At 38.1% G+C, this 24,713-nt stretch overlaps 1 protein-coding gene across 26 annotated transcripts in view; it reads right to left on the bottom strand.

Moving 5' to 3' along the window:
* The window catches only part of DLG2 (discs large MAGUK scaffold protein 2), a 1,094,951-nt gene that overhangs the window by 222,803 nt on the left and 847,435 nt on the right, over positions 1-24,713 (bottom strand). For all 26 annotated transcript variants that reach the window (XM_075416649.1, XM_075416588.1, XM_075416597.1 and 23 more), the window contains 2 exons: positions 18,670-18,826; positions 2,679-2,781 (listed from right to left, as the gene is read on the bottom strand). In XM_075416649.1, coding sequence (XP_075272764.1) covers positions 2,679-2,781; positions 18,670-18,826 — 260 coding nt within the window. The remainder of the gene's footprint in view (positions 1-2,678; positions 2,782-18,669; positions 18,827-24,713) is intronic.

Below are 24,713 nucleotides of genomic sequence, written 5' to 3'. Positions count from 1 at the left end.
CCAAGATAAGAGATCTGGAAGCTTTTATCTACTGCATAAAAACTAAATTATTGGAACATAAGATTTTTGTACTAACAATTTTAATTGTTACTCATCAGCTGGCTTACAGTATTGACAGGTACTTATATTATCATTGCTTAATACCCAAAATATCAATAGCTAAAGGTTTCATTGAATGCTTTTGTTTTTGTTTGCAACAACATCTAAAGGCTTAATAAGCTGGAAAAGAAGAAAAGATACTTGTTAACATTTGCAGTGGCTATTCTTGGATCTCCTAAAACCCTGAAACTGTAGTAATAACTCAGAGCTTCCAGTATGAAAACGGAAAAATCAAGCTGCAAGCCTATTTTGATTATGTTCTTTACTAGATTTGGAAGCATTTTAAAGTGAGCAGTCCTGGAAGAAAGAACAGCTGTACAGTTTTAAGTCTCTGTTTTATGACTATGTCCCAATCTATGCTTCAAGGTAAGATATGGTAAATAAGAGATCAGGTATAAATTACATAGCAAGGACAGAAGAGTTGTGCAGGATCTTTAGAATAAGATAAATATTATGCTGATATAGAGTGTATGTCTTTCTGTGTGACCCTGTAAATCCTTAAATAATACTATGGGAAGGTTATTTAAACAACTGTTTTCAATCTGTTTCATCTTTCTTTACTGTTAGGGATTTTTTTTTTACGAAAGAAATACTTCATTTAACATCTGTATTTACGCAGTTTGCATTAACCAGTATCTCAGATTAAAAGGAAATACTTCAGCAGTAAGACAACGTATGCTGGACAACTACTGAATGCTCTCACTACCTTAAAAGATTCAATGATTTCCTACAAAAAGGCTAACTTTTGGACTCTGTTCTTCACTTGCTCCACTCTCTTCATTGTGCCTGGAACGATTTGAGTGAAACAGAAAAACTGTCTGTGCTTCACTGACAAGAAGTCATGCAGCTGGTACTAGTCTGCCCTCAAGTGGGGTTTTGGTGAATGGACCAGCATTATCAGAAAAATAGACTAAATATGCAGCATAATACTTGATGGATTTTCTCAGCATCATTTGAATTGCACGTTCACCAAAACTGAATTTGACATACTACAGAGCTGGTAAAATATAGGGGAAAAGTATGTCAACTAAATGTTTAAATGTAATAGGAAAAATCTGTCAAGTGATGTCTTTTTCCGTGTGTTAACAATGCCACAGAAGAACTCTGAAATGCCAGTGATTGCTACAAGCACTCAGACACTATGGTGATAATTGCAGTATAAAATCACCAGACAGCAAACAGGGCTGCCGGAACTGATGGGAACATGGTTTTATTCAGAATCCAGCATGGATAGCTGTCTGTAATGGAATTGCTTTTCAATACTTTTTCTTTGAATTAACTCTGATGATTACTTATGCATTTTTATATTAATATGTTCCATTTATTTAACTAAAGATAGACACTTGCGATTTCATTTGCTATTATCTGCACATTTCTTAGTATGGCCCAATTTATTCTGCTTGGTGACTCAAGTGCAGATAAACCAATAAAAGTATGCGTGACACCAAATATGAAGCACAACTGTAAGTCTGACTAAAATACCAGCTGTTTTTCTCTTTGTGCGCTATCATCAGGATCCAGAGAAAAAAAAGAGGGTATCACGGTGGATAAATTCTGTCCCTACTAATTCATCTCTCCATAGTCTCTGAAAAAACTGTTATTAGAGCTGTACTGTTTCACCTGAGACCTACACATATCCTGGGCTGGGCACAGTCGGGCAGAATGAACAACTAATGTTGATGTGTCATACCAGGACTTGGGAACTGAGCTAGAATTGTTTACTGAAAACTGATAAAATAGTTCCAGCAAGTCTTCACAGACACCTGTCATTGCTGAATTCACCTGGAAGGATGGAAAGCCATATTTAGCTCCTATCAGAAAGTAATATTCCTTTGATGAATTCATTGAGAGCCTCAGATAGTCGTTTGGGTCATAGCTCATGGACAATAAGAAGGAGTTCTGCCACTTAACTGTAGACTAACAAAATCAATCAATGCCTACTTCTTTCTGCCGAAACCAGCTTAAAGTCTAGAAAGCTAAATATTAGACACCAAAAGCTAGATGAGATATATCGCACCCTAAAAGTCTTATATTTATTGAATTTCCTGTTGATGCTTTTGTTTAGAGCGCTGTCATTTTCTCTAGTAAGTACTCGTTATATGGGGCTAATTGCCCTGGAGGTAAAAGAACACCAAAAGCAATAACCAGATGCTCTATGCCTCTGACAGGAAGCTCTTGTCTTTGTTTAATTCTGGTCTGACAGCAACTTCAGATCTTCCTGGCATTTCTGTTTATTCTTTACTTATATTTTGCACTATCTGTCTTCATAAGGAGAATGGAAAAGAACATTAAATAAGCAATAATGAAAATAAAATAATTAACTAAGTGTTGACTACTGTTTTATTATATGCACATTTAAAGATAGCTCTTATAGTTGCATAAAATACTTCTAAAAGCAAAGTCTGTAACTAAAATACAGACAATTCCTTGGGATAGAAATGCCACTTGAATTTTCATTCCAGATGACTTCTGATGATAGCTGGGAAAAGCACTATCTACAGCAGCCTCATCCTGTTAAATGGGTGGCTTTAAAGCACTTATCTTTTACCATATATCTTTAAGTTTATTATTTTGCTTACCCTCCGGCTGGTATTGTGCTATGATTGTTACCGTCTGCCCTGCTCCTTTGAGCGCAGCTGCAGCCTGCTCGTGGGTAGCACCTCGAAGATCAATACCGTTCACCTGCAGAAGGAACATAAACAACAACAGATCTATTTAGCATTACACAGAAAGACAGAAGTGGGTTTTTTTTTAAATATCTGATGGATGTAAAGGTCAGGTCACCCAGATGTAAACGTGAAAGCAGAAAATCAAAAAAGGCCGAGATGGTGTTGCCTGTTGCTGGCCATGAGGATCTGCACTAATGCTGCACACCGTAGTTTATGTACGATTATCCGTGAATATTCTGTGACCACTGCTTTTTGGGGTTTCCTGCATTACTGATTTTATGCTTTTGGTAATCTCTTCATCAGTAAAGTTAATTTAATATATAGGGTTTAAAAGATAAATTTTCTGTGGTGCTTGAAGTTCACTGTAGAATATGGCAGGCAAGGAAACTGAGCCTTCAGCCAGAATCTGCAAGCCCAGTCTGTAGCATCAGGGGACCCTGAAGATACATAGAGCATCGCTAATAAAAAGTTCTGGTTGGAGAACTTCCAGAGCAGAAACCCCATCTACCATTTTCTTTTTGTACAATCTCTCCTACTATTGCGTAGAATTATCCCTGCATTTTGCACGTGACAGCAATGGAGTCACTACCAGGTGCAGCTCTGCCACCTCTGGTTGTTTAACAGTGGCAGAGCTTCCCATGGGGTTCCTCTGACTTCACGATCATTTTTTTGCTGGGTAAGCAGTGGAAGTGGAATAGAGCAGAGCAAAGTAGGGAGCTTTCCCCTAAAATTTGTGGGCAGTTACGGATCTCTTTTGATTTGTAGTTGTGATGTTAAATGTTTTGTCAGCAGCATCCTAAGGAAGAGACAGAATTCATATGTAGAATTATTAACTGCTCCAGTAATTTCAATCTTGCTCTTCCAGCAGGAGTGTCACTGTCTGGCTATACTGAAATATGTGAGATTTATTTTCTTTGTTTATTTGACTTTCCTCTTCACTCCTAAAGGTTTCCACTTCATAATATTTCAGTGGAGAACAGGAAACTTTTGACAGGTAAAAAACCTCAGCAGGGCAGAAAAGCATTTTTGATTGCTCAAGAAAAGAAAAGATAAAAGAAAGGAAATAGAGAGAGGCAGCTGGAAGAGAAAGCAATGTCACTTATTTCCCAGGCCAAAACACAGGCCCCAAAATCTCAACAACAGCAGCGTTTTTTGTGTTTATTTTTACCAAATACTAACACAAGATGACTAAGCACATATTGAAAATACAGATTTTAATTTATTCAATTTTTAACAACTTTCTAAGACTTATAAAAAATAAATTTGATTCCACAGAATTTTACAGTTAACAGCTATTGAATCTGATATGAATCCATTCATTTTGATCAATTACATTTAGAAACTGGTTCATCTTAACTGGCTGTCTTTCACTAAATCTTAGAGAATGTGATATTTTGGGAACATGTTTAATTACTATTTATCATAGACTCATAGAACGGTTTGGGTTGGAAGGGACCTTTAGAGGTCATCTAGCCCAACCCCCCTGCTGTGAGCAGGGACATCTTCAACTGGATCAGGTTCCTCAGAGCCCCATCAAACCTGGCCTTGAATGTTTCCAGGAAGGCGGCATCGACCACGTCTTTGGACAACATGTGCCAGTGTTTCACCACCCTCATCGTAAAATATGTCTTCCTTATTTGCATGACAAAATCTAATCTTTACTAGTATGTGAATGGTATTTAGTCTATTATTCTTTAAAAACCTAATTTGTGACAGCGATAATATAAAACCCAGGAGAGCCCAGAGTGGCATAAGGATGCATTATGCTGTAAAACTGTTGACTGTGCACAGAAACATAATCATCTAGCTGAGATTTCAGGTTTCTGAAAATATGATTCCATAAGAATAAAATTTTTCCCAGTTCAACCTGTCTAGAAAATCATCTTTTCTCAATTAGTTAGAGGTCCAGGAGGTCCAGAAGGTCCAGAAAAAAAATAATAATTTTGTTTAGGCTTAAGATTGAAAACTGTAGACTTCAGAAGAACACAATATAGCAATATAGGAAAATGCTGTGATGGTCTGTAGGAGTTGTGTTAACAGAACATAAAGCTTTAAAAATCCTTAATAAATCATCATAATCTCTCTACAGCTAGAAGAAGAAGATGTACAAAAGAATAAACCACATGCTTATTCTCCTTCTCTGAAAAACAGTAGTTGTATCTATATGTCATCCAATAACTAAGATCCTAATAATACATCAATAATATAAACACAAGACAGGATTTCCCCCAAAGTCAAGTCACATGAACATTTTTCACTTTGCCATAGAACAACAAGAAGCCACTGAAATGGCAGTTGACTACTTTCTGCCCTTTGCGTGCTTGTTCATGAAGAAATGATTGCCTAAGATGCAAACACAACACACCATAGTGAGTGAATTTCTCTGAAATTCAGTTCACTTTTCTGCTAAGATATAGATGGGGATGGATACTTGAGGAGGACTTACAGGTCTGAGTGGCTGAAATCAAAAGAGCAAGGAAATGAAATGTCAGAGAGAAAATAACAAATCAATTCTATCCTCTGCTGTTTTTATCAAGATGATAAACAAGGTAGACAAACAGATTAAGTAATGTTGTACAGGTAAATGACCTGACTATGCTAGGTTGCCAAAATAGTGATCTCCCTTTTGAAGATGCACAGCTGCAGAATCAAATCAAACAGTCATTGTCAAATATGTAGGTAGGAGTCTGTTTGGATGATATTTTGCTCACCAACACCTGACAGGATCTCACTGCAGAATAATACGTGCTAAATTCAGAAAGGACTTATAACCTAGTCTGGCTTTCTAAAGAACAAGAAGAATAGATGTTAACTTGATTTCTAGACATTATTTCCCAATATTTAAAAACAAACATAATCAAATCCCAAACCTTCTAGTTGAAAAAGCATATTCATGTAGCAACATTAAATCTTGATGAAAGACATCACTAATTTACACATTTTAATCCAATTCTTAACCTCAGGCCAAAATGAGCAAGAGTTTCTGAAGGGGTAAAAAAAATCATACTCTGTCTTGGCTCTTCCTCCAAAACAATGTTGTAATTATAAAAATTCTATGCAGCGATGTTTTTCTTTGACATGATTACATTGCAAATTGTTAAATCTGATTTCTAGTACTGCTTTCAATTAATTTAATGTTGCTTGTGTTAAGAATCATGAGTAAAAGAAACAAAAATACCAGAAAAAGTTGCAAGTGTGTGCAAGGGTGTTACTTTTTCTTTTTTTTTCTGTTAAATGGACTGGTTTCCTTTAAGTAGCATTAATAAGAATGCAATAAGAAAAGCAGCATACAATAAGAAAAGTAGCACTGCTGTTCTGAGCTTGACTGCACAATCCTGATGTCCTGGCCTAGAATGAACTTGACTGCACAACTTCTGATGCCTAACTCCAAAATGAATTTGACATAATGGGAATAAGCAGAGCCTCCAGCTCATACAGAAGTCTGTCTCTTCTGCATGTAGTGGCAAAAAGGAGTTGGAAAGCTTACAAACAAAGAGAAGTGCCACAATGGAAGGTCACAGTTTAAAACTACAGACAAAACTAAATTAAGATGGAGAAAAAGATGCAACTATAGTTCACAGTAATTATAGTAATTTCCTTTGCATTCATTTACTCACAGTAAAGCATGATCTACTTCTATATATTTTGGATAGATCAAACTCTTCTAAAACTGGAAGAGTTATATTCTCATTAAAATATTTGAATTGCCCATATTAGCACAAGTAAGTTCAATTCTGAACAGTGCCATTTACGGACTTACTACAGTCTGCTTGTCTTCTGTTAGAATGCTTGAGCATGATTCATATGTAGATCATTCAAATGGAGGCTAGCAGAATAGTCTGTCTTGTTTATTTATTTAAGTCACCTTATTTTGAGGTTTCATGGTGGTTAAATGAACACCTGGAATATCTTGTTGAATTGGAAAGGAAAACCACATATGTTCTCTGTGGAGTAAACAAAGGATTTAATTTCATTTTTTCTTTGAACCATCACTGATATAGTATAGTTTTTTTATACAGTAAATTCAATGGTAGAGAAATGGCACCTTTTTTCCATGAAACAAACAATACAGCTGATATTTCAAGTTGTGGCCGAATTCTTTTATTTGTTGAACTCCTAAAATAAGAGCTTCTGATGTCTGAAAAAACAAACAGAAGTTTCAATAAAGAGAACTCCTACAGCCGGAATTGCCACTGTTTGCATTAAGAGCAGGTAAAAAAGAACCCTATTTATCTGCCTTAACTTTGCAGATCGAGTTAAGTATTCTCAAGCACAGTAACAAGCGATGAAAGGAAAGCTGAGCCATGCTCTCCAGCAGTCCTGCTTAGTCATTAGGAACATGATGTACAGCATCAACCCTTAGGTGATGGAAGTACAGCCTTCCAGCAAGACAGGGAACATCGGAAAAACACACGTTAGGGATGACCTGCCCTCAACATATCTGGGGAAAGCTTTCCTCACAAGCAGGTGGCATAATCCTTCTATACATTGGCCCACACAATTCTGACAACTTGATAGAATCCAGCACAAAGCACAAAAACTCTCAGAAACTCATGCACATCGCCAGAGGACAGCCCTTGAGCCGCAATCTTTTCCAGCTTAGACACGCAGCCTTTTTGCAAAGTAAAGTCTGCACATCCAGCTCTGGGCACCCTGGCCAGGGCACAGCCATGGGACATGGGACCCACAGGAAAAATGCCCATCTAGCAAAGTTCTTGCCTTGCTGGTGAAGAAAATTTTAGAAGTAGAAAGAAAGGAGAAAGACACAGGGGAAATAGCATCTTCACTCTCCAGCTCACCTTCTGTTCAATTTTCAGGCTCACTTTATTGCTTCTCTCTCACTTTTCTCACTTCTCCCAATCTTTTCTGTGCCTACTCTTTCTTCTTATCAGTTAAAACTGCTTAGCTCAGCACATATAGACACAGTGATTGTCTCCTGCTGAAATCCACTGAAAACATAATATTGTGTCATATCTGTTGTTCTCCATGCCCAGCATCCTCCTTCTCTCTTTTTATGGGCCAGCAATTTCAGTGACCTTTTCAATTTTCCTTGTCTTCCTACCTTAGGGTTTTGACTTTTGCCTCTGGTAAACTGGTCTTTATGCTCTGACGAGCTGGACGTTCTAGAGGCAAACTCTTCTCTCTCTGCAAAACAAGAACCACTGTGGGGATACGAGCTACAACATTTAGCAACTCTTTTTCTGCCAGGAAGTTTAAGGAGGCAGCTAAACCAGCTGAAAGAAATATTAAACCATTACATTTTTGAAGCAGGAAGAAAATTAATATTATGTTATTTTAGAGGTGTCTTGCACACACTGCTTTTTACAGTAGGAAGCATCCAGCTTTATGACTCACCAGACTATGTGAATCATTCCAAATGGTACCTGTTAAGCCTATAACCATAGTCAAAGACTTGTTTTTTAATCCAAATTGTACAGAAATTCCTCTGACAGAAGACCTCCTTCTCATGTGACTGTACCTTTTGTGAGTGGTGTCAGATTGGCAAACTTTGACACTGAAATAATTTCACTAAGGAGTTCACTGCAGGGACAGCTGAAGAGCTGTTTCCCCTCAGTTACATCAGAATTCCTCAAAACTTGCCTAAACTTAGTTTGAAATGATAGTTTTTGAAAAGGACACATACGCTCACTGGAGCCTGAATGGGCATGAAACTTCTTTCATTCAGGTCACTACACAGCTACCAGCTAGTTCTATTACCAGCCTGGACTGGATGCAGTCCAGTAACTGTGAAGTGGTCAATGGCATATTGTCTCATTGCTAAATGATGAAGTCTAGACAGAGGCGCACATGTAGCCTTTTCATATTAAGACAACTGGTATTACCAATGAAAAATATCATATGTAAGTACCATGCTAGACAATAACACAGACCAATATTTATTATACATTTTTTAGTAAATATAGATATTATTTTTCATTCATTTTATATATGTGACATTCATCAAACACATTGATTAGTAAGAATATTGTTTTATGTTAAAATGGAGAGCTCATCATTAACTTTTAAATTCAAATCTAGTTGCTGATTTTTACCTTCCGTCCTCCTGTGTGGTCACTTAAACACCCTTACATTTCTGCCACCACCTAATCGCACAGCTCTCACTCACTGCAGTGTCATCTTTTCATCTTTACAACCCAAGCATGCCTTCACATATTCACTCCCCTTTGCCTTTCCTGCTGTCTTCCTACTCCAAACTGATAAAATATCAAACTCTCCCCCCACACACAATTTTTACTTTACACATGACTGTCACTTCCATTCACTTTCCTGCCTTTCTGAATTAATTCTTTCTCCCTAATTCAGTTTTCAGCATTTGGATTTCCCTGTCTCCTACTCTCATCTTGGGTCGCTCAGGCATTCCCCAATTAGTAGCAGTTATTCTATATAGCCTGGTTTCCACACAGTGCTGAAAGGTATGTTTCCTTCTGGTATATGGATATAGCTAAATTACCATTGATCAGTTTTGCTCATAATGATGCAGGGTTCTTGTTTCACATTTGAATTTCAAAGGATGATATGAGTAGATGTCATTATTGCAATTCTCTTGCTTCTGAAATGAAGTAAAGGTTTTCATTTTAACAAGTGTCTTATAATTCAAAGATGGTAAGAACTTAATTCCGGCTGAAACCAATGAGCAATAGCTACTCATGAACTCTATATCCCTGAATGAATAAAGCTCAGGGAGGTAGCCATTGTGTCCCACGGTAGAAGTTTGGCTTTCAAAATTGTGTTTTTAGTTTTCCTTCGTTGTGAGGCTGACAGTAAGGCTACAGTGAGGGGTGTAAAGCTCACTCCAAATCTTCAGTGCATCAGATGTGACGTAATTCTGTCTGACAGTCTTAAAACAACTTATGTTAAATCAGAATATCTGAGCTGAATGTGAACTCCTCCTTAAACTCTTAGGAGCTGAAGAGCAAGCAATCTGGCATCAGATCATTTCTGCTTATTAAGGCAACCGTAAAATAAATGTTTTAGAGGTAACTGATGATTTCATCACAGCAAAAATACACAGCCTCTAGTCTAGGCCTACGTACAAGCTTTACATGACATACAACTGACAGATCTGACAGCTAACACTGCTTGACAAAGAGAGACATACCTTATTCATGAGAATTGTTAGTATAATTTATTAGATTCTGATCATGTACTTGGAAATGTCAGAGTTAATTTAGGAAAGAGTTACTGCATCAAGGCAATTGCAATATATGTTATAGATATAGAAATATGGGTTGCGGGAGAGAGAGAGAGAGACATCCAGCTGGAAGATACATTGCTAGGTAAAGAAAAGACAAAAAGGAGCTCTGTAGTTACAAAAATACATAGTATTCCAGCATACGCACATGGCAAATCTTTCCCTAGAAGCTCCATTAAGCCTGTATTTCAGAAAGTCATCTGTTGTATTTTGCAGTCCCAAAGTGACAGGTCTACGTGCTTCTATGGAAAAATAACCCAGTTAACCTGACTACAACACAAGTGAATCATGTTTTGATGCTGAATATGTCTATGTTCAACTTCCAGCCATCAGATCATGCATATTTATCGACAACGCTGAAACCAGTTCTCTTCTCCAAGGGTATTTCCAGATGGTGGTGTTTATGTTGACATAGTTCATACCTCATTAAAGTGAATTTTTATGGTCAAGGAGGATACTTGGCTTTCCTGACATAGGTTCTAAACTCCAAGGCTTCATGGGGGAAAAAAGAATTTTTTTTTAATAAGCCATTTCTTTGAATATAGAAGGGAGAGCATAAATTTGTGTTTGCACCCAGTTTCTGTACATTGGGAGTCCAGTTGCCTTTTCTGCCTCTAAAAACCTCCTCTTGTACAGGGAAGCTGCATAGGTGATTCAGTTTTGTCAGTAAAATGTTTCTGGTTCACCATGATGGCAGCAAGCACTGAACATACGTCTGCATGTATCGTAAAAGGTGAAACTAAGTTTATCTGGAAAGGTGGAGCACTGTGCACCCACATGATCCCATATAAGTGTAAACAGGTTGAGGACTCTTAGAGAGCTACAGCCATTTCTAACTCACCCTCAAATCCCAGAACTTCCCAATGTTGTCAGCAATGTCTGAGCTTGCATTAACCCACTGTTTGTGCCAGAACTTCCCATTAGATCCCGCCATGACAGCATCCTGGTTTTCTCTTTCTTTAGTTTTTGGAGGGGGGCTTGTGTTCTGCCAATGTATGAAGAAGTTCATAAGCAGCTTACAGGGGCAGCAAGCTTGTGCTAAAATAACATCTATTGCTTCTTCTCCAGCCCTGTGGTTGTTGTTCTTTCAGGAAGGAAATTACACTTGACAATTTATTTTTGCAAAATTCATTGGGGTTATTAGTCCTCCTTCTGTTGTGTTCTAAGTATCTGCAAATGGATTTATTGTTTCTCCCAGAAGGTTTCACTGAAAATTGGAAAAGCTTCACTATTTCTTAAATATTTCTTGAGCTCTTGAACAAAATTTTGAATGGTCTGCATTGAATAGTTCCTTAAATACTGGAGAAGGAATTTCAGCTGGTTTCTAAGCATCTTATTTGTCTAAGTTCTAACTTAGTTTTGCCTTAGTCCAGTTTAAAGTCTTATCTCTCTGTTTCTTAATAACTACCTTAACTAGATGATCATGGATCCTTTTCTAAAAAAGACAAAAGCAAAAAGTTTGTTAAACAATTGAACTCTCTTGATCTCACTTCTAAGTAGTCTTTCTTCCAACTATTTAGGAAACTAATTTATTGCTTGGTTTTCTATTCTCTTCAAGTATTTTCTTGCTACCTTTTCTAATCCTTGCTTGTGACAGTCCATTTTACATCTTGTCCTTCCGACTTTGTCCCGAAATTTTGCCTAACTTTTATAGATGTTTAGGACTGGGTTGTTATAGACACAGTAACTTGACTCAGCTTTCACTTTTTCAGTGCTGATTACTTGAGTTTCATATCATCAAAAGGCTCTCAAGTACCGAGAACTACCACTTCTGAATGAATTGTGACTTTAAAACTTACCCCATGTCGGATTTTCCACATCCACTGTGAATGCAGAGCAGATGATTGGTTTTGAAGTTCATGTTACTTATTCTTCTTCTGAACTTCCTCATTCCCTTCCAGCACAAAATCATAAACTTTGTCACTACGCTATATGGTCACTGAAGAGTAAGTTTTGTTTCTTTCTCCCATTTTTAGGCCATTCTTCCTAGCTCGTCACAATAAAATCTGGAATTATTAACATATACTTGCTTTTTCCGTATTCCCCACCGAAAAGGTTCATGAATGTTTGGTCAGTTTGGATGGGTTCTACTTCAATAAAGGAAAGTCATCCCAAATTCTCTGTAATCAGTGCAAAGAAATATGCACTTTTACAGCACAATAGTCATCTGACCTGTCTGCTTTAGGGCAAGGTAAATTATACTCCAGAAGTGGCTACATCTTTCTGTTAGCTACAGAGGGAGCCTAAAGGCTTATATGCCCTGCACTTCCCGATATTAACAAAGCCTGAATTTAGATTATCCACTATTTTCTTGTAAGGAGCTTAATCTACGGGCCCTTCTGGTTGGTGTGGTCCTATTAACGTGATGGCACCTGTGCTCTCAGCTCCCTTTCTCTCCAGAGATTTTCTTTTAACAGAGGGCCAGACCTCTGCTATGAGGCAAGGCTGAGAGAGTTGGGGCTGTTCAGCCTGGAGAAGAGAAGGCTGCGGGGAGACCTTCTAGAAGCCTTTTGGTACCTGAAGAGGCCTGCAAGAGAGCTGGAGAGGGTCTTATTATAAGGGCATGTAGTGATAGGACAAGGGGCAATGATTTCAAATTAAAAGACGGTAGATTTACATTAGATACTAGGAGGAAATTCTTTGAGGGTGGTGAGGCACTGGCACATGTTGCCCAGAGAAGCTGTGGCTGCCCTCTCCCTGGCAGTGTTCAAGTCCAGGTTAGATGAGGCTTTGAGCAACCTGGTCTGGTGCAAGATGTCCCTGCCCATGGCAGGGGGATTGGAACGAGATGATCTTGAAGGTCTTTTCCAACCCAAACCATTCCATGATTATATGATTCTATGATCTATCATGAATATCACATACTATCCAGTATTTATCTTTTGGATAAGTTTGGCAACATATTCTTCCCTGATTTTCAAATAAGTTCTACTGCTTTAAAACAGTCCAGCCATATGAATTGATCTACCCATTCAAGTCACTGCGTTGATTATATACTAACATTCCCAATATACAACTTACAATGCTCTATACATTACTACAAAGCAAGTTTATGTAGTTGTATTTTTCCTATTGGCTAAGTAGGATTAATGTTAAAAACATAAAGGGAGTCTTTATGGACAAGTGCAGCTAAAGGCCCCAGAATTTGATAGACTGCTATGACAGAGGACAGAGCCATGTATCATCCACACCATCACAGAGAAGCAAACGTCCTAAGGATATGGTCAGTGCCTCTGCAAATAAGTCTTGTAAGGCAGAGGGAGTATCTGTTATAATTCTAATGCTATTACACAAGACTGACAAACAGATGCTCCATGGAGAAAAGACTCCAGGCCCTACAGAGATTACTGAAACACTTTCCTAGCCAGATGCAATTTTGAAAAAAGAAAACTGAGAAGGAAGACTGAATGGTATTTGCCATTTTTCTTGGTTTTGTAACTAGGTAAAAAATGCACTCTGCCCTAAGTAGTTTCACTGCTTTTACCATGAGAAATAAGATATTTTGAATTAGAAAGGTGAAGGCTTCTGCACACCAAAGTAAGGGAAGTCAGTCTGAAGGTCAATTCTAACTGTAGCAAACATAAAGCATAGATATTTGCTAGAAATAAGCACAGAGTCCTTACACTCTATCCTGCTCTATACGCACACCTTTTGGAGTAAAAATTGGAGAACATTATATTTTTTCAAATGCATATTGCATTTTTGCTATAGATGTGAGTGAGAAAGTGGGTAGGAGATGTGTGGGAGGAACTAAGTAGAAAGAAGTGTTTAAACTGTTCATAAGGGAAAGCAAACGTCTCACAAAAAATGACAGCAGGATGATGCACAAGGCAGAATATGATCAATGTAAAAAATCACCTTCCCTCTACAAGGGAGAAGCTTGTATAAAAGGCCAGAGACAGTACTGAAGTGAGATGCCCAAATACTGGCATTGCAAACTAGGCATATACAATGTCCTGCACGAGTGACAGAATATCTCTGGTAGCCCTTTCCCAATGCATAGATATTTGATTCTCAGAAAGCAGATGGGTAAAAAAGATACTGTATTTCCCCGTATACGAAAACATCCTGGTACTATGCTAGATCAAGAAGAAAATTACACAGCATTTGGTTAACTTCATCCATCTGATTCAGCTTAGACAGTAGGGAAAATGGAAACATTACAAGAGTACTACCTGCATCTTCACAGTGCAGCCCGTTCTTTTGCACTCTTCTCCCTGTTGCCGTTGAGCAATTACCCTTCAGGAAATTTGTTTTATTTCCTTAAAGTAACCTGTGGGATGCATTGCTTGTGAGCAGTAATCTTGCTTCAGACCAAGCAGTCTGCTTTTTCTCTTGATTCTACTTTCAGGCTACCAACGGCAATTCATCCTGCCGTCATGAACCCCAGGGTGCTAAAGCATTTCAACAGGAGAATGAAGTAAAACTGATACTGCTTTTATGGTCCACAGTTTTATTTTGCTTTTCTGTGTGATGAAGTAATCATGATGTGAGGTGAAAAACCAAACATCTACTACAAGGACAAACACGCATGAAAGGTGTGATTTACTTTAAGACACCTAAATATAGGCATGCACACAAGTGGCAACTGTTTAACCTGAAAGTCAATGGATACCCAAGCAATATGGGCAATAAAGCCTACAAAGTGGTTCAACTCACTCTACACAACTCACAGATGGCCAGCTGAATCATTCTCTAGCCTCTATTGAGTTTAACAGCAACTAGACACCCAGCAAGCACGTAGATGTCTAAATATAAGTATCAGTTTTACTGCTGAACTTGCATGTGCATACTATCTCTCAGTTCTTTAGGTATTGTATCTATAAGTTGTACTGTACCTAACGTTGCCCACCTGGCACTGACAGTGCTTTGAAGCATGCTGGTTAAGACACTTGAAATAAGTAGGTATGTTTTATCATAATTTTGATCTGAGATTGTAAAGGCAAAAAATGATGTGGCAATTTTTGTTTGGATAGAACCATATCCCTCCTCACTATCTCCCCAGGTATTTTCCCGCCAAATTACAATGTATTCACTACGTACCTCTTTTCTAAATTTATATTATACTGCTTTCTGTCAGCAAGGATGTATGCACAATATGTGGACATTTTGTGTGCATGGCTCTTGGAAATTGTTTGTTCTCACGTGGGTGATTTTGACTAAGCAACACTGGTTCCCATTGCTATTTTAATACCCAATATATCCCTTAGCATTGGGAATGGAATTTTAAACTGCAAGAATTGAAACAAGGAACATTACATTTTATTTGTACTAGAGCCTGCATTTTCCTAACAGATGGAGAACATGGGGCTAGACCAGAGTTCAAGCAGCTTCTAAGCCTAGACTTGGCCTAGACTTCTCAGATGATTTAAAACAAATCGATTAACACAATAGCACCTCATTTCCACTGCTTTAAAATGGAAATAATACTTCCACTGATATTCTGCGCGGTTTCATTTGGGTCATACCCATCTGAGACAAAAGTTAATCTGTGTGTACACAGTGCCTAGCAAATCAAGTCTTCCTGTCAATTAGTATTCAAAATGCTATTTGATGTTTACGTTATACTTAGTAAGAGGACAACACTACAGGGAGGGATATATTCTGTCATACTGATGAACATAAATTGGTGATATATGCATCACTACATTTTAAAGACATTCAGAAGTGAGAAGGAAAATGTTTAGTTTGCTAGTAATTCACAAGAACATAATGAATTATAGCAAGAAGAAACCACCACTGAAAACCCCTGCCTTTTAGGAGAAAAAGACCAGCTTGTGAATGTAACACTATAATTCACTTTTTTTTCTATTTTAAACAGAACTTTTTCTGTTTTTCTCCAATTTGCCTTCAAGGTTCAGATATGATTCATTTTGTCTCCTACACTAGGAACATCAGCCTGCTTTCTGAGACGGGTTTTAAACATTTCCAGTCAATTAACTGAAAACATTGCTTTTCCTAAGGGTTTAGCCAAAGACTGATCTCTATCATTACTGGTCCTGTGGTGCCATCTGCTGGCGTTTGGGAAAAATAAACTCTAATTTCACTCCTCCACGGGGCCAAGGCTGCGGCATAAGCTTCCATACAGACTCTCGGGGTCTGGAGGCTTGGACCCCTCTATATCCCACAGCAGCGAGCAGGCAGAGAGCGAGGCAGAGAGGTTCTGGGATTTGTCCAAGCCTTATGGGCTGACTCTGGGACTATGTGTACATCCAGTGCATTACCCAAAGAGGATTTCTAGCTTTGGTGGGTCTCAGTCATGGATTTGCAGTCTGTGTAAGGTATTTTTCTAGGTACCTTCCCAAAGGTTGCATACATCTCTCAACCAGTCATCACTTTTCCATACTCACAGCACAGGAATGAATTAGGAAAGTGCTGTGATCCTCCTCTTCCTCATGGGAAACTAAAGCTTAAAAAAAAAAAAATAAGCATCTTGCCTAAGGTCACAGAGAAGCATGACAGCAAAATCAAATCCAAATCTCCAAAGTTTAAATCACTTACTGTGTTTCCTGTTTGAAAGAAATTTAACCAAACTTGAATTAATTTGAAATACTAGCTTTGAGGGTACTGTTTGTTCTTGGTAAATCAGATTTGTCTTGTTTTGAGAAATAAATGGAAAAACTGTTTCTGTAGGGAAATAAGTGTTTCTGAGGGATGAGACAAGAAAGAACAGACCTACTTGCTGCAGCCCTTATGAAATTAAGGTGTCTGGGACCCTTCACCAGACAATAGTCTAAGATTAATCAGGTCTAAAAGTAGCCTGCACACGAAAATTTTTTCATTCAGATATGGAAAAATGGATTCATAATAGTTATTTGTGACTAAGTCACTCAGCAGTGCCTGACTTGGTGATTGCCTGGGGATAGGTGTGCAGTCTAATTTAGTAATAATTTCCATCCCTCTCTGCTCAATGAAGAAATAAACTACTCTTGCATGAAAACTAAATGCTGCAGCAACACTGGTAACTTTAATTAGAATTTATGGAAAACATTGCTAGGAAACAGAAGAACATCAGAGTAAAAATTCATCTGTGGCAGTATCCTACAGTGGTAAATATACCCCAGCTTAAAAATAAATTAAAATGGACTTTTGAATTTGTATCTGAGCTGCTGGATTTCTGAATACTGCGTACTGTGAAAGGCTTTGATCTTACAGTGCTCTTTCAGTCAGCCTTCTTTTGCTGCATCTAGCCAAAGAAAAATAAATTGCATAATTGTCCTGAAGAAATTTCCATTTCTATTTTTCAAGTTTCTTGCCTGTGCTCTTGGCACACACCTTTGCCTTCCTTATCTCTTCACGTTGATAACATTATAAGAGCCTAATTTGGTTTTCTTACAGTTTCCTACAAACTTTCTACTCGGGGACCTCTTTAAGGTACCTAAATGTCTTTTACTTGCCCTTTCTCAGTTTTTCTTAAAGCATTTTCAAGGAACAGGTCTAGATAAAATATACTACTATGGTCCTCACAGCCTGAGGTTACTGCATCCCTTTGGTGTCAACTAGCTAGATTTTCTATGTATCACAAAGCTGCCCCAACCACCTTTTCATATCAAAACTTTGATAGGTTGAAGCAATTTTATTTTTCATAGAATAGGCCCATGGCCAAGAAACTCCTTAGCAATGTAGGAAAACCAGTCCCAGCTCCCTCACTGAGAGATGTAAACATTGACCATTTAACCACGCCACAAACTGCCCAGGCTACAGCCGTCTTCCACCCAGCGCTAACCAAAGTGCAGCTGAGGATGCAAGATTCACAGGGACAGAAAGCACGACAGCGGGACGGAGAGTGACGCTGCAGCCTCGTGGGGCCCTCACTCATCCAGGATGAATAATTCCTGTTTTTCAGCTCTTTGCCTTAAGGCTGTTTACGTACTTTGCATGAAACAGCCACAACTGTATCAATTTGGGATAGTTTCTTCTTTCTGTACGGTGGCATAATGTGAATGGATAATTAACAACATTTTCAAGACTTTCATTGTCATTCAAAATCCTTTACATTCAGATTGTTTCAGTTGGTTGTTCAATTACTTGGCAGAGCCTAAAACACAAATGCTGTTTTTTCAACATGTGCAATCAATACACACATGAAAGAAAAATTAAAAAGATGGTTTTGAGACTAAGTATGCAAAATATAACCTGAGGATAAAAAGCCTTTTATCCTCTAAAATTTGAAAGCGAATTTCAGAGTGATCATCAAATTCATTAGAGGCACAGAGATAATTAACATAACCTAATTAATCTCCTTCTCGTATTTGGCTGCTTGCGAAGCCGTTTAGTGCACACTAGATGGCACCCCCAGCCTAGAGGATTTCATCTACTTCTTTTTCTTCTGAAAGAAAAGCTAAGACTGGGAAATATCTTTAGACTCTGCAGTATATTTCGGGCAAACTGGAATTGGACGATGGGCTAAACTGGGAGATGCTGAGGTCCGCGCTTTGTTTAGGTCCTCTCTGCGGTGTTGCCATATTGCAGATAGCATTAAGCAGAGAAAAATCTCATTCTGAGGGTAACACCATTAACAAATGCAATAAAAACCCAGAGCAAAACCCCCAAACAGTCTGTGATAAATTGTTTGCAGCTTGGATTTCACAACATGGAAACAAAAGAGATGTCTTTGCGTCTCCCTTGCAGTGTATAAAGAGAATAAGATTAAGTAGTTGGCTATCAACGCCCAACACAAATACTTACCGACAAAATTTGATCTCCTCTCTGCAGCTCTCCGCTGAGATCGGCAGGCCCGCCTGCTAGGATGAAAGACACGAAAATGCCTTCCCCATCTTCTCCTCCCACAATGTTAAAACCAAGTCCTGTGGAGCCCTTGTGCAGGATGATTTTTCGAGGCTCTCTGCAGGGAAACAAAATGATAATGTTTATCCATTCAAAACTGTTACTGTGTATGCATTTTTCAAGGCATCTTAAGCATACTATATTTTATTTAGGACACAATGGCCTATTATTGCCTAAAGAAACCATTTAACAAATGAGATAAATTTCTTAATAGTTGACAGATAAGGTAGGAATTAACCAACATTACTATGTTTTTTTTTCCTCCTGGTTGAATCCAAACACCTCTATTAATTTCAGCCCACTGGAGTCCTCTTCACTAAGTGGCGGATTTATTAAAAGAAAAAACAAAGCAGTGAAGATATTTTATAATCTAATTTACAGCAGTACTTTATATACAAGTAGAATCAATCTTTGCATGGTACCTTTTTTATTTTAAGTTCTAGTCTTGCGCTTTAAACAATATGAACAAAGAAGAAATTTAGAACTCTAGGCAAAGCAATGGCACTCCTGACAGATTCGGAGCAAAAAACATTAGTATGATCAAGCTAATAGAGCAGAAGCTCATGAAAAACTCCAGTTTGATATCATTAGGAGCTTGCAATTGTAAAGTCACATGGCAGCTTTGCCACTGAACCAGACTGAGGGATACCTGCTTTTGTCTTCCTGGTTTAAAAAGGTGTTCATTGCAACGGAAATCAATAAATAGTAACAGCTACATCTCAGACAGCACTTTTCTTCTGTAAATTGAAAATACGCCCCAAAGGATGTAAACATAATAACATGCATTTATTGATGGGAAAACTTATGTCCAGAAAGAGATGACTTTCCTAGGCAATCAAGGTAGCATCCTTGAGAAAGTGTCCCAGGTATTCCAGTTCCCAATCTCTACTCGACATACAAGGCCTCCGATCTGTCTCTCCCTTGCATACAGAAGCGCACACAATGGTATACACATACACCCCCCCGTACTTATTGGTACTTACCCCATTTCAAATCCCTCTAACAATTTACAGAAAAAGTGTAAATGCTGTTATATTCGTATGTGTAAATCTTAAGCCCAGCCCTGCAAAAACTCACAAACACGCACATTTACATGTCAGTGACTCCTCACAAGAAACAGCAGGTTCTTCTAATTCTCAGTTTTTACAAATAAAAGTTACCAGCAAAGTGACAATTGTAAACACACACCCACATACGCATCCACACCCCCCCATCTACAGAAACATGCTCCAGAATGCTTCCTGTAAAACAGATCCAAGATTTTCTATGTATTGTATAACAGTTCTACATCATACGAATGTTTTTTTCATTTCCATTTTGTTTTTAAAGAAGGAAAAATAAAGGAGAGAGAGAAGTGATCCATAGAGGGGGTGGTTTACTTGATGCCAGTTAAGTCTTATGGCTGTATACATGGGGACTTAACCTTTACATGACAGTTCCAAAATCAGTAGGCGTTTGCTCATCTTTGCCCAGAGCTAATGTTCAAAGAATGCCCCCAGCTTGATCATGATCTTTAAATAACATCCCAACTTTCTGAAACCGAAGCTTAATATTTTTGAAATAAAAAACTAAAGCAACTTTTTAATAATATTATTAATAATATTATTAGATGCGATTGTAACCGTTAATGAAAGTATTAGTGCATACATATGGTCCTTCATATGGACCATATGGTCTTTCATCTTGTAACTTTTTCTTAACATTCTGTAGTCAGAAAACAAGCTTTTAATAATACAGCTGTGAGAAAAAAGTGTACTCTCTTCAGTTTGCATATTCATGAAGTATTTTTATCCAATGAGATAAAAAGGGGGTTTTCTTTTCTTTTGGATAATTACTGTTGATTTGCCTCATAGCAACACTTTTAGCACCTTCTTAAATATGTGCAGATTATGCATAATGTAATCCAGATCTAAGAAGTCTAAACAGGTTTCTAATTAGGAAGGGTGGCCTAGGGGTTGAGGCAAAACTAGGACAGTGAGTTGGAAGGGTGGATTCCTTCCCCTGCTTAGCGCACGCACCGCTGAGTGATCTTGGCAAGTAATTTGTTCTTCCAGCTTCAGCTTCCTCATCCACAAACTGATACAGTGACACTTGCCGTCTTTGAGGCCTACACACCAAAAGCACTTTGCAAGAGTTGGGCTACTGCCATTGTTATTTACCTGGGTATTGAGGTAAATGAGGCAGTAAAGTCAAACAAATACATTTGCATGCTCTGCTGGTGAGAAATCAGAACTCTGGTTCAAAACGAAGCTGAGTATTTCCCCATGTGACAGGCAGCTTGGATCATAAAGTTGAAAGCTGGTGCTATGGGCAAAACTAGGTCAGTACAACTGGGTATCCATTGAACAGTAAGCTGTGCAGCTCAACAAAAAGTTGGCCCAGTTATTAATCCCTGTCTCAGATCAGGTCAGCAGATTTATGCCTAAAATGCTGTCAGTGCTGTTTTGTAATTTTGGCCTTTTGACAGCAAAATTCACATTCTGCTCTTGGATGATTATGTTCAGAGGAAGCTCAAACAATAACGAGGGAATGTCAGAAGCTGTGATTAGAACACAGTGGGGTTCGGGTGCTGCTCTTTGGCGTAATTGGGTCATTGTGGTCGTAATTAAAATTTGGCTGTATAGAGACGGACCAACTATAATATGTCTTCATATTTCTTTCATATCTCAGTACTCTGCAGCATCTGAAAGGTGGATTCAAGAACACTCAGGTGTTGTCATCATCACAGAAATAACCGTTAACCACGACTGTACGGCAAAAACCACAGGAAGGAGAAGGTATATGCCAATTCACCATAGTATAATAAATGACTAAGATTTTTTTAAATATATCATGATTCACACCTGTATAGTGTACTTAGCATGAAAATGAAATGATGATCATAAACCTCTGTAGCATGTTATGAAGTTAAAGTAGAAAACAAGTTTCTCAAGAAAACAGACTACAATATCAGCCACAGATGAGGTCCTCTCTGAAGAGTAATGCAGAAATAAGTTATCTGTCAATGCTTTAGTCACACTCCAAGAAAAGGCTGGTTTTGATAAAGCTAAAGATGAGGATGTTACATATTTATTCACTTGGTATAAAAATTTATAGTAATCTCTTTTAATATGATGGTTTAGGTGATCTAAGAACAGGTGCTCTAATTTTTCTTGAGTGTCTGGGAAGCAACATTAGGAAAAACTCCTTTGCCTCTGTTAAAATTCTTTATGAATGTAATTGTCAGACACACGAAGGGAATTTAGACTGAATGCACATAAATGCTAGAAAGGAGGAAATGGAATTAAATACTTGGAGATGATGGTGATGGGAGACTAAGAAGTGAGATGGTGGTGATGGGAACTAAGAAGTGAAAGAAAAGTAACTCAAATGTGAAGGATATTTTCTTGCAGTACATGCACTCCGTTAAAATGTGGAGTTGTCTATAGAAAACAGTAACTGAGGCAAAGGTAATTTCAGGGTAACTTCTATTAAGAGCTCACTGCTTCGTCTGGAGGCAATAGGTGGCACTCTGTAGCTACCTAGTAAAAAGAACAGTCATAACAGCCAGTGTTTCCAAAACGTGTGTTTCTGCCTCCAGCTTTAACTACTTATCCCATTTATAATTTCTTCTGTGATAAATACGGCTGAAGGTAAGTTTCTAGGTGCTAACAAAATCGTCCTAGCACTTTAATTCTGTGTGTGAGTGTTTTATGCCCTCCTGCAGCTTTTGTACGAAATACAAACAGAGAAGAGCAGCAGGGGAAATCAAGCAGAAATTAGAAAGGAGTGTGAGATGAAAACATTCCTGGACTGACAGAAGGCAGTGGAAGGAAGAAAAAAAAAAAGAAAAGAGCAAAGGAAAACGAGAACAGGATAAAGGGAGACAGTGCATCTGTAAAGGAGAACAGAGGAGGAATTAAAAATATAAAGAAGAAAGGAAGAGTCACTATAATAGAGACAGGTGCAAAGGAGTAAATAAAGCGCTGCAATCCACACAAATTTACAGGCTCAGAAATCAATGGGAGAATTAATTTGGATGGACTTGGTTACATGCTTCAGGGAATGCATCAGATCAGATTCTGTAAAGCACATTATAAATTGCAGGCCTGATGTAACAGCAAAGTATTATTAAATTAATATTTGAAACCAGTAAGTAGTAACAAACCAGACTGGGCAAAACTGCGCCACAAGAAAATTTCTGTCATAAAATTGTGATTAACAAAAATAAATCAAAAAAGTGAGGCATTTTTCTTCCTTAACACTTTTTTTCAGTTCATGTTTATTTTATTTGCTCATTACATTGAAAATACCTGTGCTGTGTATCTACTACTTTTGTACTGAATATTTGTTTTGATCAGTTTAATCTTTTACAATAAGATAATGACAAGACAAAAAATGTGAATATCCATATCATTCTTATATAGATTGTGAATCCATAGTAATTATAGATTTAATTGAAGAGATTAAAAACTGGACTGATAAATGAAGGGGAAGAGCTTTCTGAAAACAAGTAGTTCTTATAATAACTAACTGAAAGAAAATCCTTTTTTAATTTGCTTGTTTTGTGCTGCTGGTTACATTAAAGAGTACAGTCTGTTTTAGTATTCATCTCACACTGACCTAGCTCTGTCTTTCTGTTTCTTTTGCACCATCTGTAAAATTGGGGTGTGGAAAAATGTTTTGTGGTTTTTAGAACATCTACAGAAATATTAAGCACACTGGGTGCTTTCAAGTAGCAGACCTTTGAGAATTCTCCAGCTATATACAATCCATGAGGTATTCCAGATCAGCAGGGGCTTAGAAATCTGGCTTTGATCTGGCTTTGGCTGCAGGTTTTTTGTTGTTTTGGTGGGGATTTTTTTTTTTTAATGCTGTTTGCTTCAGCAAGGGTATTGCAAACATACGTCCATTCATGCACATGCTGATTTGGTGTTACAGTAACACACACTGTAGAAAGCCCAGAAGAATATTTATTTATATTGCTGGGTGGATTAGGGTAGACCCCAGGACCCAGCCAATGTTCCAGGCCCTTTGTGCAAAGCACTACACACATACAACACAACAGAAAACATTCAAGCTACTTAAAGTAGTAAATAGCCAGAGGGAAAATTGAAGTAGAGATAAATTCTATTAGCTGGTCATGGTCACAGTTAGTTGTGTATTGGGGGAGGAAAACTAGAATCTAAGGGATGAAAGTACCCTTGTCCTGTGCAGGATGGTGTTTGGCTGCTGACAGTTCTCTGTGTGAGCACTGAGCTCTGCCTGCGCAGAGTCCGTTGTTTACTCAAGCCACTTATTTTTCAGTACAATACTTCTAGTTTTCCTCTCACGCTTCAAAAAATTCTGATACATAACTGCATGTTTAGTTCAGACAGCCAAAGGGCGTTCATACTGGAAGGACCTAAAAAAAGGTATTTCAAATAGATTGAGCCTTTTCCCTCACAGCGTTAAACACAGAAAGCTAGGAGGGACAGGTTATGTGCCAGTGTGTATGATGTTTTAAAATCTCTTTAATCACGTAAGAAAGAATTTGAAATCTTAAGTGGCTGAAGGCCTGGAATATGCACACACACCTTTTTAAAAGACATTTAAGTTCAGGCGAAACCAAATTTACTTGGCTTACTTAAATTTTCCTGAATACCTTCTACAACTCCACAACAATTTAGAGAAAAATGTTTTTGTAGTGTTCTCACATATTATTTTATTGCAGTATCCCTTCTGTGGCATCTTGGCTTTTTCTTTTTCCCTTGTTATTCCCCTCTTAGGCTTGGAAAAATCTGTCCACCACAATGTGAAACAGCACTGCTGCTGCCCCCCTCTCCAGCCCCCTCTCTGACTTGCCTTTCTTGTGGGGTTTCCAGAACACCACGATCAGGCAGTGGGAGGGAGCTGGCAGACCCTCACCTCTCGGGTCCCCAGTCCTTCACCCTCTCAGAGCCTAGAAGAGGCTGAAGGCATCCATG

This window comes from Opisthocomus hoazin, chromosome 1 (assembly GCF_030867145.1).
Source record: "Opisthocomus hoazin isolate bOpiHoa1 chromosome 1, bOpiHoa1.hap1, whole genome shotgun sequence".
NCBI lineage: Eukaryota > Metazoa > Chordata > Aves > Opisthocomiformes > Opisthocomidae > Opisthocomus > Opisthocomus hoazin.
The sequence above is the reverse complement of the archived record's forward strand: the minus strand, read 5'-3'. Positions and strand labels throughout refer to the sequence as shown.